At 40.0% G+C, this 13985-nt stretch overlaps 1 protein-coding gene across 1 annotated transcript in view; it reads left to right on the top strand.

Annotated features, from left to right (window-relative positions):
• Window positions 1-13985, top strand: part of TMEM131L (transmembrane 131 like) — a 161843-nt gene that overhangs the window by 85989 nt on the left and 61869 nt on the right. The window contains exons 6-7 of the mRNA XM_041738377.1: window positions 818-934; window positions 1809-1919. Coding sequence (XP_041594311.1) covers window positions 818-934; window positions 1809-1919 — 228 coding nt within the window. The remainder of the gene's footprint in view (window positions 1-817; window positions 935-1808; window positions 1920-13985) is intronic.

The following is a 13985-nucleotide window of genomic DNA, read 5'->3' as shown; positions in this document are numbered from 1 at the left end:
TTTAGATTTCACTGGTCTTTAACTTTTAATGAAGATCCCAGTTACTAGTGGGTTTTTCTTGTTTATTTAGCTTACTTATATCTACCTGATGCACTTTTCCCTATTTATTTATCTATTTATTTATTTATTTAAAAGAATTTTAAAGGACAACAGCTTTTTTTTTTTTTTTTTAAAGATTTTATCCATTTATTCATGAGAGACAGAGAGAGAGGCAGAGACACAGGCAGAGGGAGAAGCAGGCCCCGTGCAGGGAGCCCGATGTGGGACTCGATCCCGGGACTCCAGCATCACACCCTGGCCAAAGGCAGGCGCTAAACCGCTGAGCCACCCAGGGATTCCCGACTTTTTCCCTTTTAAATATGGAACCAAGGAGTTGGTGCAAGAGGGAGTCCAGTATTTTATGGTAGTCTGTCCAGATTAACATAGCTCCTGACTTGCATTAGGTATTGACAGGTTAGTACATTGGAGGCTCCTTTTACTTAAGTATGATTAGAACTGTGTGTTTGGTAAAGGCCATTGACCATGTGGGTGCGGAGGAGGAGGGAAAAGGAAGAACACGAGGGCGCAGGATTCTCAATCGGAAGTGAAAAGACTTGTCAGCTATCCTGCCATAAGTCTGTGGCATATTCTTTGGTACATCCTCTTAGATTGTTGGATTTTGATCCATTTGATGATTCTCAGGGATTTGTGATACTTCTGAATCAAGGATACAGGATATACAGACATCTAGCAGTGGAAATAGTCAAAAAGAAAGTCTCTGACTTTTTTTTTTTTTAAGAGGTCCATTCCAAATGACCATTTTGGTTCTTCCTTTCAGGTGATTCCAGCAATGGGGAAAACATCCTTCAGAATTATCTTCTTACCTACTGAAGAAGGAAGCATTGAAAGTTCTTTATTTATTAATACCTCCTCATATGGAATCCTTCCCTATCATGTAAGTAACCTTTCCCTCTGGTCCCTTGATTTGTCGATTTAATAGAGGGGTTTGGATATTTTATAAAAGACTTTTGGAAATGCTGCCCCCTGGTTTATGTCATTAGAATATAAGATTGTTAGTGATGTTAGTGATTGTTAGTGATAAACTCGCCAGCTTTCCCACCTTCTTCTGCCTCCCATGCCATACACAGTTGGCTGTCTTCTCAGAGCACAGAACTGTGACTCTCACTATGGATCTTTGAAGGGCATTAGAACAAAACAAAGAAGCCTACCATATTATGTTTCTATTATAAAAGAGAACGGGCTTTCAGAACTCTCTGCCCTGACCTCATGAACAGGCCAGGGGGAGGAGGTATAAAAGCGGTTCCTAGTGATTTTTGCCCCCTTCCCTCCTGGGCTTGGGAATATTTTTGATCAGGGGACATGGATTGCATGCTTGGCAGCCAGTTCTCAAGGAGCTCACTATTCATATCAAGGCACCAGGGATGGAGTGTGAAGAATCTTTTTGTTGTTCACAAAAAGTAGTTAGGAATTCTTAAGTGGTATCTGTGACATCTTAAATAGGATGTGGCATCAAGCCAAGATCTATCATTTCTGTGGTTATTTCTTACTGGTTTCCATTAAAAACTTGGTCCCTTATGGGGGAAAGTTGTTTATATCTGAAAAGATTAGCAATAGTGAGGAATATTCAACTTAAATATAGCAGCTTTTGTTGCTTTCTTTTGTAGACAAAGATATATAATAATTGGATTAATAGAATCTTAAAGGCCAAGGTGGTGAATACAGATTCCTTTGGAAAGGTGTTTTAACATTATGGGAAATATGTTTCAAAATGAATCGGGGAATGATTAACTTTTTTTTTTTTCCTGAAGGTATCTGGAATTGGCACTCGAAGAATCTCTACCGAAGGGTCTGCAAAGCAGCTACCAAATGCTTATTTTCTGCTTCCACAGGTCCAGAGCATTCAGCTTTCACAAACGCAGGTAATTTTAATAGATTTATTTTGAATTCTGATAAACACCAAACTTTGTAGTTCTCTAAATTTATGTTTTGCAGCCTTTTTTATATAGGATTATTAGAGATGTTAAGCTCATTAGCTTTCAGAATTGAGATTTTACTCTTTTCTGCCTTTAGAAAGAAATCCTGATATATAGAGAAATTAAAAATATATATGTAAAGTGTCAGTGGAATCCATGTACTTCTTCTGAAAGGCTGTATAGTCTATGGTGTTGCTTTCTCATAGTTAGCTTAATCTCATATTTGATCATTTGAAAACTTTCCAGTTTTTCATTATTATTACCGTTAGGCCATGTACATGTTTTATAAGTTTCTTTATTTCCTTTTTGGATTACCTATTTCCTTGGGGTATATTTTGTAAAGGGAGATTCTGTAGTTAAAGAGTATGAACCATTTTATAGAGCTTGTTAAATCTTACTAGGTTGCTTCTCAGGAAGACAGAACCTCTGTGGTCACCAGTAATGATATTTTCTCAGAAATGCCTTACTATCTTCTCCTCTCTCAGCTTCCAATCTTTCCTGAGTGTGGCTTAGTGGAAAGAAATGTTTTTGATATTTTAGAATGTGTATCCAGTCAACCCGTGAACAGTGCAGGGATTGTGGGTGCCCACTCGCTCTGCAGTTCAAAATCTGTGTGTAACTTTTGACTCCCCGGAAACTTAACCAGAAGGCCTACAGATAATGTAAAAAGTTGATTAACATGTATTTTGTGTTGTAGGTATTACATACTGTATTCTTACAATAAAGTAAGCTAGAGAAAAGGTTATTAAGAAAATCATAAGGAAGAGAAAGTCTGTTTACAGTACTGTACTCTATTTATCGAAAAAATGTGGCCTGTAAGTGGACCTCTGTAGTTCAGCCTGTGTTGTTCCAGGGTCAAGTGTAATATCATAATGTTCTTTCAATATGCATTTCATTAATAGCATATAGGTTTGATCATTTTTCCCTTTTGACTTATTTCCTGGTGACTATGGATAATGTTTGAAATTGAGAAAACTCTTGAACCAATGTATGATGAACTTTGCCACCTTACCTACCTACCCTTTACTTTCTGATTAGTGAATAAAGAACATTGCTTAGATCTTTGTGTGGGTTGCAGTAGTACCTGAGGCTCTCCCTCATTCAACAGTCTTATTGAACCAGTGCTATGGGCACACACTGTTTCCATGTTCCTAGAGCTTACATCCCAGTGGGAAGACAAGCAAAACTAATTTACCTGTAATGTAATGTCTGAGAGATTTGTCATCATTTAGATAATTCTTGGGAGTTTTTGGTATTACTTTTATTTTTATAAAATTGAATAACCCCTCCTCCCAGGATTTTAAGGACGATTTCTTAAGGTTTGTAAATTTGGATTTAGTTTAAATCCTAAGACCAGCAGGGATGTACTGAAAGGCTTTAAGCATAAGAATGACATGATCTGATTGCATTTTTGTAAGGGGTGAAAAGGACTGGAGTCAGTATAACTTACATATGCTGATAGCATGGGTTTTTTCTGCTGCACATTTTTAGTCTTATCTCGGGGGCTGTCCTTCAGCAAAGGGGGTGGCTGAGAATGGCCAGGATTCGCTGGTTACTGAGACTGGAAGCTTTGAATGCCAGATGCTATATTCGTGGTGATAAAAGTATTGAAACAGAGACAGGTGTTCAGATATCCTAGTTAAGAGAGGTTAATTTAAGGATACAGGGAATTAAGAGAGAGGGGCAATGACCATGCTGTCCTCCCTATGAGGCCTGCAGGGGATCTTGCTATGAAGAGAACTTGTATGTAACAGGCTGTACCTGCAGCTCTTGTCTGCTGTCCTTGACGACACCCGCTGCCCTTTCCTGCAGCGAGGCTGTCATCATCTCTACCAGGTCACTCAAGTAGCCCCTAACAGACCCGCCAGCATCTACTCTGGCTCTTTCAGAAGTCTCTGTCCCCCAAATGCAAGTTGGACCACACTTGGTGGTAATATGAAATGAAATACATTTGAAATACATTTCAGGTAAATGGAATACATTTCAGAATTTGTAGCTAAAACTCAAATTTGGGTGCTGATCTTTTGTTAGAAACCAGTATTTTGGGACGCCGAGGTGGCTCAGCGGTTGAGCGTCTGCCTTCGGCTCAGGATGTGTCCCAGGATCTAGTTTTGAGTCCCACACTGGGCTCCCTACATGGAACCTGCTTCTTCCTCTGCCTGTGTCTCTGCCTCTCTCTCTCTGTGTGTCTCCCATGAATAAATAAATAAATCTTTAAAAAAACAACAGTATTTTGAAGATCTCACGATCAAAGAATATCTCTCAAAAGGCAGTTATTTTAGTCTTCCATTTTTTACTGTGATTCAGAAAAAAGGACATTTTAAAGTATTTTTCAAGGCTTACTATACCTAAACACCTGCAACATTAGACTAAAGAAATCATTATGGTATTCCTCAGAAAAAATTCTGACTATAATATTTCTGCATTGAAACCACATACATATATATGTGTTTGTGTTGTGTTTTTAGTGACAATAAAATTGTCAGCTCTCCTTCCAACTATCTTCATTTTGATATTCTGTCTTAAGTTTTCTTCTTTCTGATTTTTGTTATATATGTGTTTGTGTTGTGTTTTTAGTGACGATAAAATTGTCAGCCCTTCCTTCCATCTATCTTCATTTTGATATTCTGTCTTAAGTTTTCTTCTTTCTGATTTTTGTTTAAGAGGATTTGGAAGTATCACCTCTAGTTCAGTTTAGAGCTGGAAGGTAGATCTCTTAAAACACAAAAGAGTAAGAAGGTGTAGGTGGAAATTAAGATGTCCTCAACTTTGCTTTCACTTACCTCCTTAGCTCCACATGAAGAAAAATTAATTTGTTGTGTTTAGGACTAAAGTTTGAAGTTGAGAGAAGAAATACAGTTGCTTTATGTGAGTCCATGGAGTCATAAGAAAACGGAGACTAAAAAAAAAAAAAAAAAGAAAGAAAGAAAACGGAGACTAAGGTGATAATAACCATTTAAAAGCATTTTCACTCAAACAATAATAGGGCCAAATACTTTTTAGATTTTTTTTGTGTGAGTAAAATGGATAGCCTGCTTATACGTTTCGGTTTATGTTACATATGGGCCTAAATAGAGTTGTATTTTAGTATATTTAACTGAGTATTAAGAAAAACTACCTGGCTTAACCATAGGCAACAGGAGAAAAGGACATGCCCCCAAGGATTCCTGAATATAAAGTGTCTAAAAGGTGTAGATGCTGCTTGATTCTTCCAAGCTAGAAATGTTGACTAGAGAAAGAAAAACAGCAGGAGTATTTTAAAGCCATGAGTGTGGATCAGCAAATGTGCTTCAGGTGCTGCATTGAGGAGACGTTAATCAAATAGGATTTTTAACTTGGCCATAAGCTACCATTTCAAAACTTGAAAGAAATTTGAGTTGTTGGAACGATTGTGGAGGATATCAGATATTCTGCTGCTGTAAACCCAACAAAATTCCATCAGGAGAAATTAAATCAGAAACCAGAGACAGATGTGTATCTTTGTACAGTGTTGTGACATATATGACCTGAAACACTTGATGCAGTTGCCTGCACTGTAACTCAAATTTGTAAAGAAGCAAAATTAGGTTTTGGTTATGTACCAGGATGCTAGAGAGCTTGAGAAGCTAAATACGAATAGCGAAAGCTGTTTATGCCTGCCCCTCACTTAGAACATCAGCTCTGCAGGTCAGGGATCTTTACTTTGTTCACTGATGGACACATTGTAGGTGTAGGGCACATGCAGGCATGAAGGCATGAAAGTTATGCTTAAGCATCCAGGGATAAACAGGAAAGTTCTTAGCACATAAGATTATACAGAGCAAAAATATACATAGTTTCAAGGAGGCTTTTTAGAGAGATTGTTAGAAAACGGTGTATAAGTAGGTCATTAAGGGAGAGCTGGGGTGACACAGGGAGCATTTCCCACACCTTCAGGTTAAGTTGCATGAGTATAAATGGTTTCTCCCTCCATGCTGTACATTACATCTCCAGGAATTATTTCTTTTATAACTGGAAGGTTGTACCTTTTGACCACTTTCACCCATTCTCCTCCCCCTACACCACCCACCTCTGGCTCATGAATCTGTTCTGAGTTCAGTTGTGTGTGTATATGTGTATGTGTTTTTTTTCCCTAGAGTCCACATTTAAGTGAGATCATATTGCATTTGGTTTTCTCTGTCTCATTTCACTTAGTATAACGAATGCCCTTCAAGTCCATCCATGTGGCACAAATGGCAGGATTTCCTTCTTTTTTAGGAGTGAATAATATTCTGTTGTATGTACATACCATATTTTCTTATCCATTCATCCCTTGATGGACACTTAGGTTGTTTCCCTGTCTTGGCTATTGTAAAAAGATGCTAGAAGTGCCTGGATGACTCAGTCGGTTAAGCTTCAAACTCTTAATTTCAGCTCAGGTCATGATCTCAGGGTCGTGAATCCAAGCCCTGTGTTGGGCCCGATGCTTGGTGTGGAGCCTACTTAAAATGAAAATGCTACAGTGAACATGAAAGTGCAGATATTTTTCCAAGTTAGTGTTTTCATTTCCTTTGGATAAATACTCAGAAGTGGAATTGCTGGATCATATGGTAGTTCTATTTTTAATACTTTGAGGAATGGTTGTATTGTTTCCATTGTGGCTGCACCAATTTACATTCCCACCAACAGTGCACTAGAATTCCCTTTTCTTCACATTCTTATAGACTTGTTATATGTATCTGTATGAAAAAGTGAATGTTGATGGAAGACCGGGGAGCTCTTTCCACTGGGGATCAGCTAGCTGTACTGAGTTTTTCAGATAGAGGGGATTGTCACTGCTCTTTCCTCACATTTTCTTAAAATTGCTTCCTGAGGTAGCAACTGGAAATTTTTTGGAATCAGAACACCTTAGCTCATATATCCTTGCTACTTAATACAGATTACCTCATGTGAATATGCTGTGATAGCAGTTGGTGTTACTCTCCATGCCCAGCATGGAGCATGCGTACATACATACATATATACATACATACATACATATTCAGATAGCTATGACAAAAGTCAAGTTTAAGCAATGCTTAAAAATTATGGATTTATTTTATGGATACAAACTGGAGGAAAAATTAATTACTATATGTTTCCAAGCCTGGGAACCTTTCCGCTGAGCCACACTGCTTGTTGGAAGCATTAAATGAGCATCTGTAAAGCACCTAGTACAGAGCTTAATCCCTAATCAGAGTATAACTTTATTAAAGTACTCCGAAAAGGACATTATTTGATATTTTATCCTCCTTTTCTAGAAGAGTATGTATTATATAAGAGCGTGTATTTATTTTATTTGATATTTTCTCTACTAGTAGGGGAAAAACAGTGTTTGTAATGTCACATAGATCATGATTGCTGTTCCCCCCCCTTTTTTAAAGATTTATTTATTTTATCTTTATTTTTTAAAGATATATTTATTTATTTATGATAGACATAGAGAGAGAGAGAGGCAGAGACACAGGCAGAGGGAAAAACAGGCTCCATGCTGGGAGCCTGACGTGGGACTCGATCCCAAAGGCAGGCGCTACACTGCTGAGCCACCCAAGGATCCCCAGATATATTTATTTTAGAGACAGTGAGAGAGTGCAATAGGGAGAGGGAGAGGGAGAGAGAATCCACAAGCAGACTCCACGCTGTGCACGGAGCGCAGTGTGGCGCTCCATCTTATGGCCCTGGGATTTTGACCTGAGCCAAAACGGAGAGTTGATCACTTAACTGACTGTACCACCCAGGCGCCTCTGCTTGTGCCCTTTTAATATGAATATCCTAAGTTTAAGTTACCAATCTGTTTCTTAGAATAACAAAAACAAAACAAAACAAAAACAACGTGTCTATCTCATGACATAAACTAGGGTGCCAGTGAACAATTGTTATCACATTTTTTTTTGCAGCATGGGCTCATTTTGATCCTTTTTATTTGGTCTTTTACCCATTGGTATCTGATGTTTGCTTCTTTCCTGCTCAGTTGAATCAGATAAAGTGGTTCAGTATCTTTTGCTGGAAACAGAAGTGTGTGTGTGTGGTTCGTCTTCTCTCTAGATTCTTGCTGGCCCAGTGTGTTGTAGTGGCTGCTGAGTTTGGTGGGGAGGAGGGTATACACTTGACATATGGGTCTGCTCTTAGGAAGAAAGTAGGGGAGCATGAGAACTTAAGATTGCTTTTTACTTTTTAAACCTTTTCATTTGGCCCTTCTTTTTCATTTGATGGAAATGATGTGAGGGTTCCTAGCAGATGAGAAGTCACTGTTACAGTGGGTCCAAGTGAGAGTTTTAGGTTCGTCTGCTTTTGCTGTGCTCTTGTCATTATTTGTCCCTTGTCTTATCCTAGTCATTCTCTGCTCCAGTCCATGCATTACACTGCTGCTCTGATGTCCTCCAAAACAGTGCCATTCACTGCTTCCCTGGTGTCTGTCCTCATGGGGTCCTGTAGCGTGGTGTGTGAGGCCCTCGGCACCTGCTGCAGCTTCCTCTCCAGGCTCCGATGTCCCACCCTTCTCTTCTCTGCTCTGGCCTCCAAAACCACTCACTGTCAGAACATGCCGCATATCTCTTTTTACATGCCTTACCTTCATAAACTTTCACCCCATTCTAACTTGAATGATTCTTCTCATTCCATCCTTGGAGATCTGGTTGGGGTATCACCTCCTCGCAGCCTCCCCAGGGCCCTGGGCAAGTCTGTGCTCCAGGTCCCCTGGCACTTGGTTCAGGCCCCTGCTTGAACATTTGGGGTCCCGTGTCATCTCCCTCTCTTGTTCTTCCACAAGGCCATCTAGGATAGGACCTGTTTCCTTTTCATTTTTATAATCTCAACATCAGTTTAGTGTATAGTACACTGAGGGCCTCCAGAGTTTTTAATAGCTAGGTGAGTCAGTGGGCATCTGAGCTGAGGTCCCCAAATAGCATATCTACCTGTCTTTCCATGTAAGATTTGTATGACTTCACCTTTTCACCGCATCAGCCACTTTGACCTTCACCAGATTTACTACCAGGGCAGGTGGTAATATTCTTATTTTAGAAACTGTGGAGTAGACTCAGAGTTTAAGTGACTTGGTGGTGGCTGAGAGCAGAGCTGGAATTGGTAGGGCCAGCTTAGTCTGCTGCCGGATTTTCCCCATATCTAGTAAGTGTTGTGATGACTTTCATATCTGTTGACTTAGCAATTCATTGTCCACAAAAGACAAATAGCAAATAAAATGGGATTTTTTTGCCGCATTTTTATAATGGCAATAAAATAGGAACAGCTTTTAAAGGCTCAGCAGTATAGGGATCCCTGGGTGTCGCAGCAGTTTGGCGCCTGCCTTTGGCCCAGGGCGCGATCCTGGAGACCCGGGATCGAATCCCACATCAGGCTCCCGGTGCATGGAGCCTGCTTGCTTCTCCCTCCGCCTGTGTCTCTGCCTCTCTCTCTCTCTCTGTGACTATCATAAATAAATAAAAATTAAACAAAAAAAAAAAAAAAAGGCTCAGCAGTATAGAGGATCCCTGGGTGGCTCAGTGGTTTAGTGCGTGCCTTTGGCCCAGGGCATGATCCTGGAGTCCTGGGATCGAGTCCCACATCGGGCTCTCTGCATGGAGCCTGCTTCTCCCTCTGCCTGTGTCTCTGTCTCTCTTTCTCTCTCTCTCTCTCTCTCTCTCTCTCTGTCTCATGAATAAATAAATAAAATCTGTTTAAAAAAAAATAAAGGCTCAACAGTAGAAAAATGATTTGATAAATTTGATTACATCAATAGGTCAGACTATTAAGTAGGTCTTCCAAGTTATGATTATGATGCTTAATCTGACAAGTGAATAGTAGAATAGAAGCTAGACTATACTTGGTAATTGTAACTGCCAATATATGGTGGGATAGAATACATAAATATAGCTGTGTTAGGTTTATGAAAAAGTGAGAGTTTTTATTTTTTAATGTTTTTTACAGCACTGTTTTGATTCCAAACCATTGAGATTTGAGGAGTGTTTTAGTGGTTTATTTTGGCATAATTCAAACAATATTTGAAATTGGCATTGTCTCAGAATCTGGCATATATATAGGCTCACTGTCGCAATAAGCTCTTGGAGATTTACAAGAACTTAAGTTACTGTCATTAGAATCATTGTAAAATAATGTTTATTTTTTTAAAAGACTTGTTTTATTTGAGAGAGAGAAAGCACAAGTAGGGGGAGCAGAGAGAGAGAGGGAGGGAAAAACACACTCCTCGCTGAGCAGGAAGCCTGATGCAGAGCTCCATCACGGGACCCTGAGATCATGACCTGAGCTGAAGACAGATGCTTAGCTGACTGAACCATGCAGGCACCCCTATAAAATAATGTTTACTGTTAAAAATAAAATGAGGGATCCCTGGGTGGCGCAGCGGTTTGGTGCCTGCCTTTGGCCCAGGGCGCGATCCTGGAGACCTGGGATCGAATCCCATGTCGGGCTCCCGGTGCATGGAGCCTGCTTCTCCCTCTGCCTGTGTCTCTGCCTCTCTCTCTCACTGTGTGCCTATCATAAATAAATAAAAAATTAAAAAAAAAAATAAAATGATAAGACAATATGGAAAACCCAGAGAAATTTTAAAATGTGAGGAAAGCCCATGACACACAGCCTCACCAAGTAAAGGGGTGTGTGTGTGTGTGTGTGTGTGTGTGTGTGTGTGTGTGTGTTCTAACATAGGATCATATTATCAAATTATCTAAAAGTGAGATTGTGGTTATAAACAATTATAATGTAATCATAAGCTAGCATGGGTAACCAGAGAAGTAAAAGATTAGTAGTAAGCCCCAAGACCATGGTCACACTTGGCAAAGATAACTGGGATTAATGTTTTATCATCTGCTTTCAGTGTATTTCCTGAGTATGCATGTATGTGATGAGGGGTTCCCCTTCCCCGCCACAGTATAGTGTTGCTGGCTTGTGGAAAGGAGAGATTCTTTCTGGGTGTGCTGTGTGGTATCTAATGCATTTCAGACCAGGAGTTCCTAACCTTTTCAGATTGGCACAGCCTTTGCTTTTGGAGTGGCGATATCGGGCCCTTGTGCCTGCCTGTCCAGGACAGGTGTTGGGCAGGGGCTGCATGGAGTCCAATGCCTGCCAGGCTGGGGGAAGGTGTCCCAAGTTGCTTTCTTGCTTTTTGCCTCCTGAGGTGCTGATCCTTGTCAATTAAGTGTGGCGATCTGCAAGGGAAGCTGTAAAATCAGTATAGGGAGGGGACCGAGGAAAGTTTTTTCAATCACAGTTCAACGGAAGAGAAAGAGGCACATTTATCACTAATAAATTGTAAGAGTCTGGTCTAGGATTTGGAGATGAAACATAGAGAACAGGAAAAGGTTCTTAAACCTCTGAGGCTGTCCTATTTTCTGGATGGGCTTCCATAATTAGTTAAATGAAAGGAACACTTTCTGAATGTGATAGCGGAGAATTCCTACAAATATATGTGTAATCAGTAATGTATTTAATATTATTTCTTTGCATGATGAAAGCTGTTTGATTTTCTTTTAACATAAAAATGATAGAGTATCAGAGTCTGGAAAGGTACTACTATATGTTAGGTGAGTATATGCCAATACTTAATTTTTGTCTACCTACCTGAATATGGATTTTATTTTTTGAAATAAAATCTTTGTAAGTGCTGTGTGCATTCTTTAAATTAATAGTGGACATTAAGAAGGAAAAGAGACTACTAATATATCAATAATGAATACAGTGGTATGGAAAGTAGTATATATAGAAAGGAGAGTGTGGAACATTTGTATGAGTGGATATGGCTTTTAAAAATAGGGAAATTGGAAAACAAGGAAATTGCTTAATTCGTACATTTTTCTCTTTTTCATCTCATTCCAACGAAGATGATTCAAGGGGATGGGAACGTGAGAAGTGGAAAGTAGAAGGAAGGAAGAAAGCATGGGAAAGACTAGAGAGAATTGCCTAGATGTGTGGGGGTGGCTGTCTCTCTTCCTTCTGTTCTATAGGGCAGGGAGTCCCCTCCCCTCTGTCTTACCCTTGTTGCTTATCGAAATTCTCTGCTCTCTTGGCAAGAGAGAACAGTTCTTGGAGAGCTGTTTCCTGGTCTATCCTTTGACTCAGTGCTTCCTGTTTCTCTTCTGCCTCCAGGGAGAATTGACTAGCTCCTTAGGGAAAACCCTGAGAGACCCCTAGTGTAGCAAGTACAGTACTTAAAAGCTTTTGTTTGTAAGAGTGTCTTTTCCTTTGCCAAGATTATAAACTCCTTAAGGGCAGGAATCCTGTTTTAGCCAGTGTTTGTTTTCTTATCCAGCACGGTTTGGCCATATAACATGTGGTAAATAAATGCTTGAAAATTGAATAAATGACCTTAAAAAGGAAGAAACTATAATTTCAACATTTATGAACTTATGAGTTATGAATCGTTTTTGGCCTCTTTCAAACATTTATTATATTAGAATATTATAGAAACTTTTATTGGGGTATTTGAAGATGTCCAATAAATGACACCTGTATTCCTGGCCAAGTTCTGAACTAGTGGACGTATAAGAATCAGGAGTCAGGGGGTGCGCCTGGGTGGTTCAGTCAGTTAAATGTCTGACTTTTGATATCAGCTCAGGGCTTGATCTCAGGGTTGTGAGTTCAAGCCTCACTTTGGGCTCCATGCTGGGCGTGGAGCCTAGTTAAAAAAAAGAAAGAAAGAAAGAAAAGAATCAGGAGTCCGGAAACCAAAATGCCACTGTCATATTGCTGATAAGCCACATGCTTATATATCAGTTGAGGTCAGAGAGAACCAGTTACTAACTCCCTCTCCCCTTGGGTAGATCATGAGGTGGCCCATCAGAAGGAGGTTTGAGTCTGAAGGACAGAGATACCCTTCTCTAGAGTAGAGAGAAAAGAAACCAGTTCCTCCGTGAGCCTCCTACCCTTCTTGGTGCTGTCTACCACACATCATCATGGTCTGTTGCCCACTGACAGGCAATCCCTTCTACCTCCAAGTGGAGAAGACTGGGGGCAAAAGGACAGGTGAATTTAGGGAAAGAGAATCCTTTCCTAATAGCATTCCTCATTTTTTTGTACCTGTGACTCATTGGGCTTGCCTGTGATCAAGAATGGGATCACCCGGGCAGCCCTGGTGGCTCAGCGGTTTAGTGCTGCCTGCAGCCCAGGGTGTGATCCTGGAGACCAGGGATTGAGTCCCACGTCGGGCTTTCTGAATGGAGCCTGCTTCTCCCCTCTGCCTGTGTCCCTGCCTCTCTGTCTCTCTCCTCTCTGTGTATTCTCATGAATAAATAAATAAAATCTTAAAAAAAAAAAAAAGAATGGGATCACCCTTCTTCTGACAAGGAAATCAGCCGACTTCTGGCAACTGTGCCCCCACTTTCCTTAGGTTCCTTAGGTTTCCTTAGGTTCTTCCTCTGTTCCTCCTCCCACTGGAACCAAACTCCCATTTCTTTGATCCTCCTCACACTGTTGGGGAGCATTGTTGAATTTGTCCCTAGAAAGCTCTGAGATAGATTAGAATAATTCATTAATAGTCTGTTCCAAAGCCACATTGCAGTCAAGGTTGAAAGTTCATGTCATCATCTGTTTCCTATTCTGAATTCTTTTCAAGTATGCTATCCAATACAGCTTATCAGTTTTTGCAGTGGGATCAAATAACAGAGTTAAGATACTCCAATAAAAAAAAAAACATGGGGCACATGTTAAGTGTGCCCCATCATAGAGATGCATAGTATAGTGAATAAGAAGGTGACTTCTAAAACCAGACCACCTGGGTAAAAATCTCAGTCACCTCTGAGTGACCTTGGCCAGATTACCACACCTCTTCATGTCTGTTTACCCATAAAATAAAATAACACTACTTTATAAGATTGCTGTAGCTGTTGACTAAATTCATGCTTGTGTACAACTAAAGTGCTTAGAACTAGTACCCGGCACCTAATTAAAATGCATTCATCACTTAAAAAAAAAAAGTTTTGAACATAAACCTTCTGTTGTGAAATTCTTGGAGAATTTTTAAATTCAGGGATTCAGTCCTCTGGCAAGATGTGAAAGTTCAAGGCCATA

The sequence above is a fragment of the Vulpes lagopus genome, chromosome 23 (assembly GCF_018345385.1).
Source record: "Vulpes lagopus strain Blue_001 chromosome 23, ASM1834538v1, whole genome shotgun sequence".
Classification (NCBI taxonomy): domain Eukaryota; kingdom Metazoa; phylum Chordata; class Mammalia; order Carnivora; family Canidae; genus Vulpes; species Vulpes lagopus.
The sequence above is the reverse complement of the archived record's forward strand: the minus strand, read 5'-3'. Positions and strand labels throughout refer to the sequence as shown.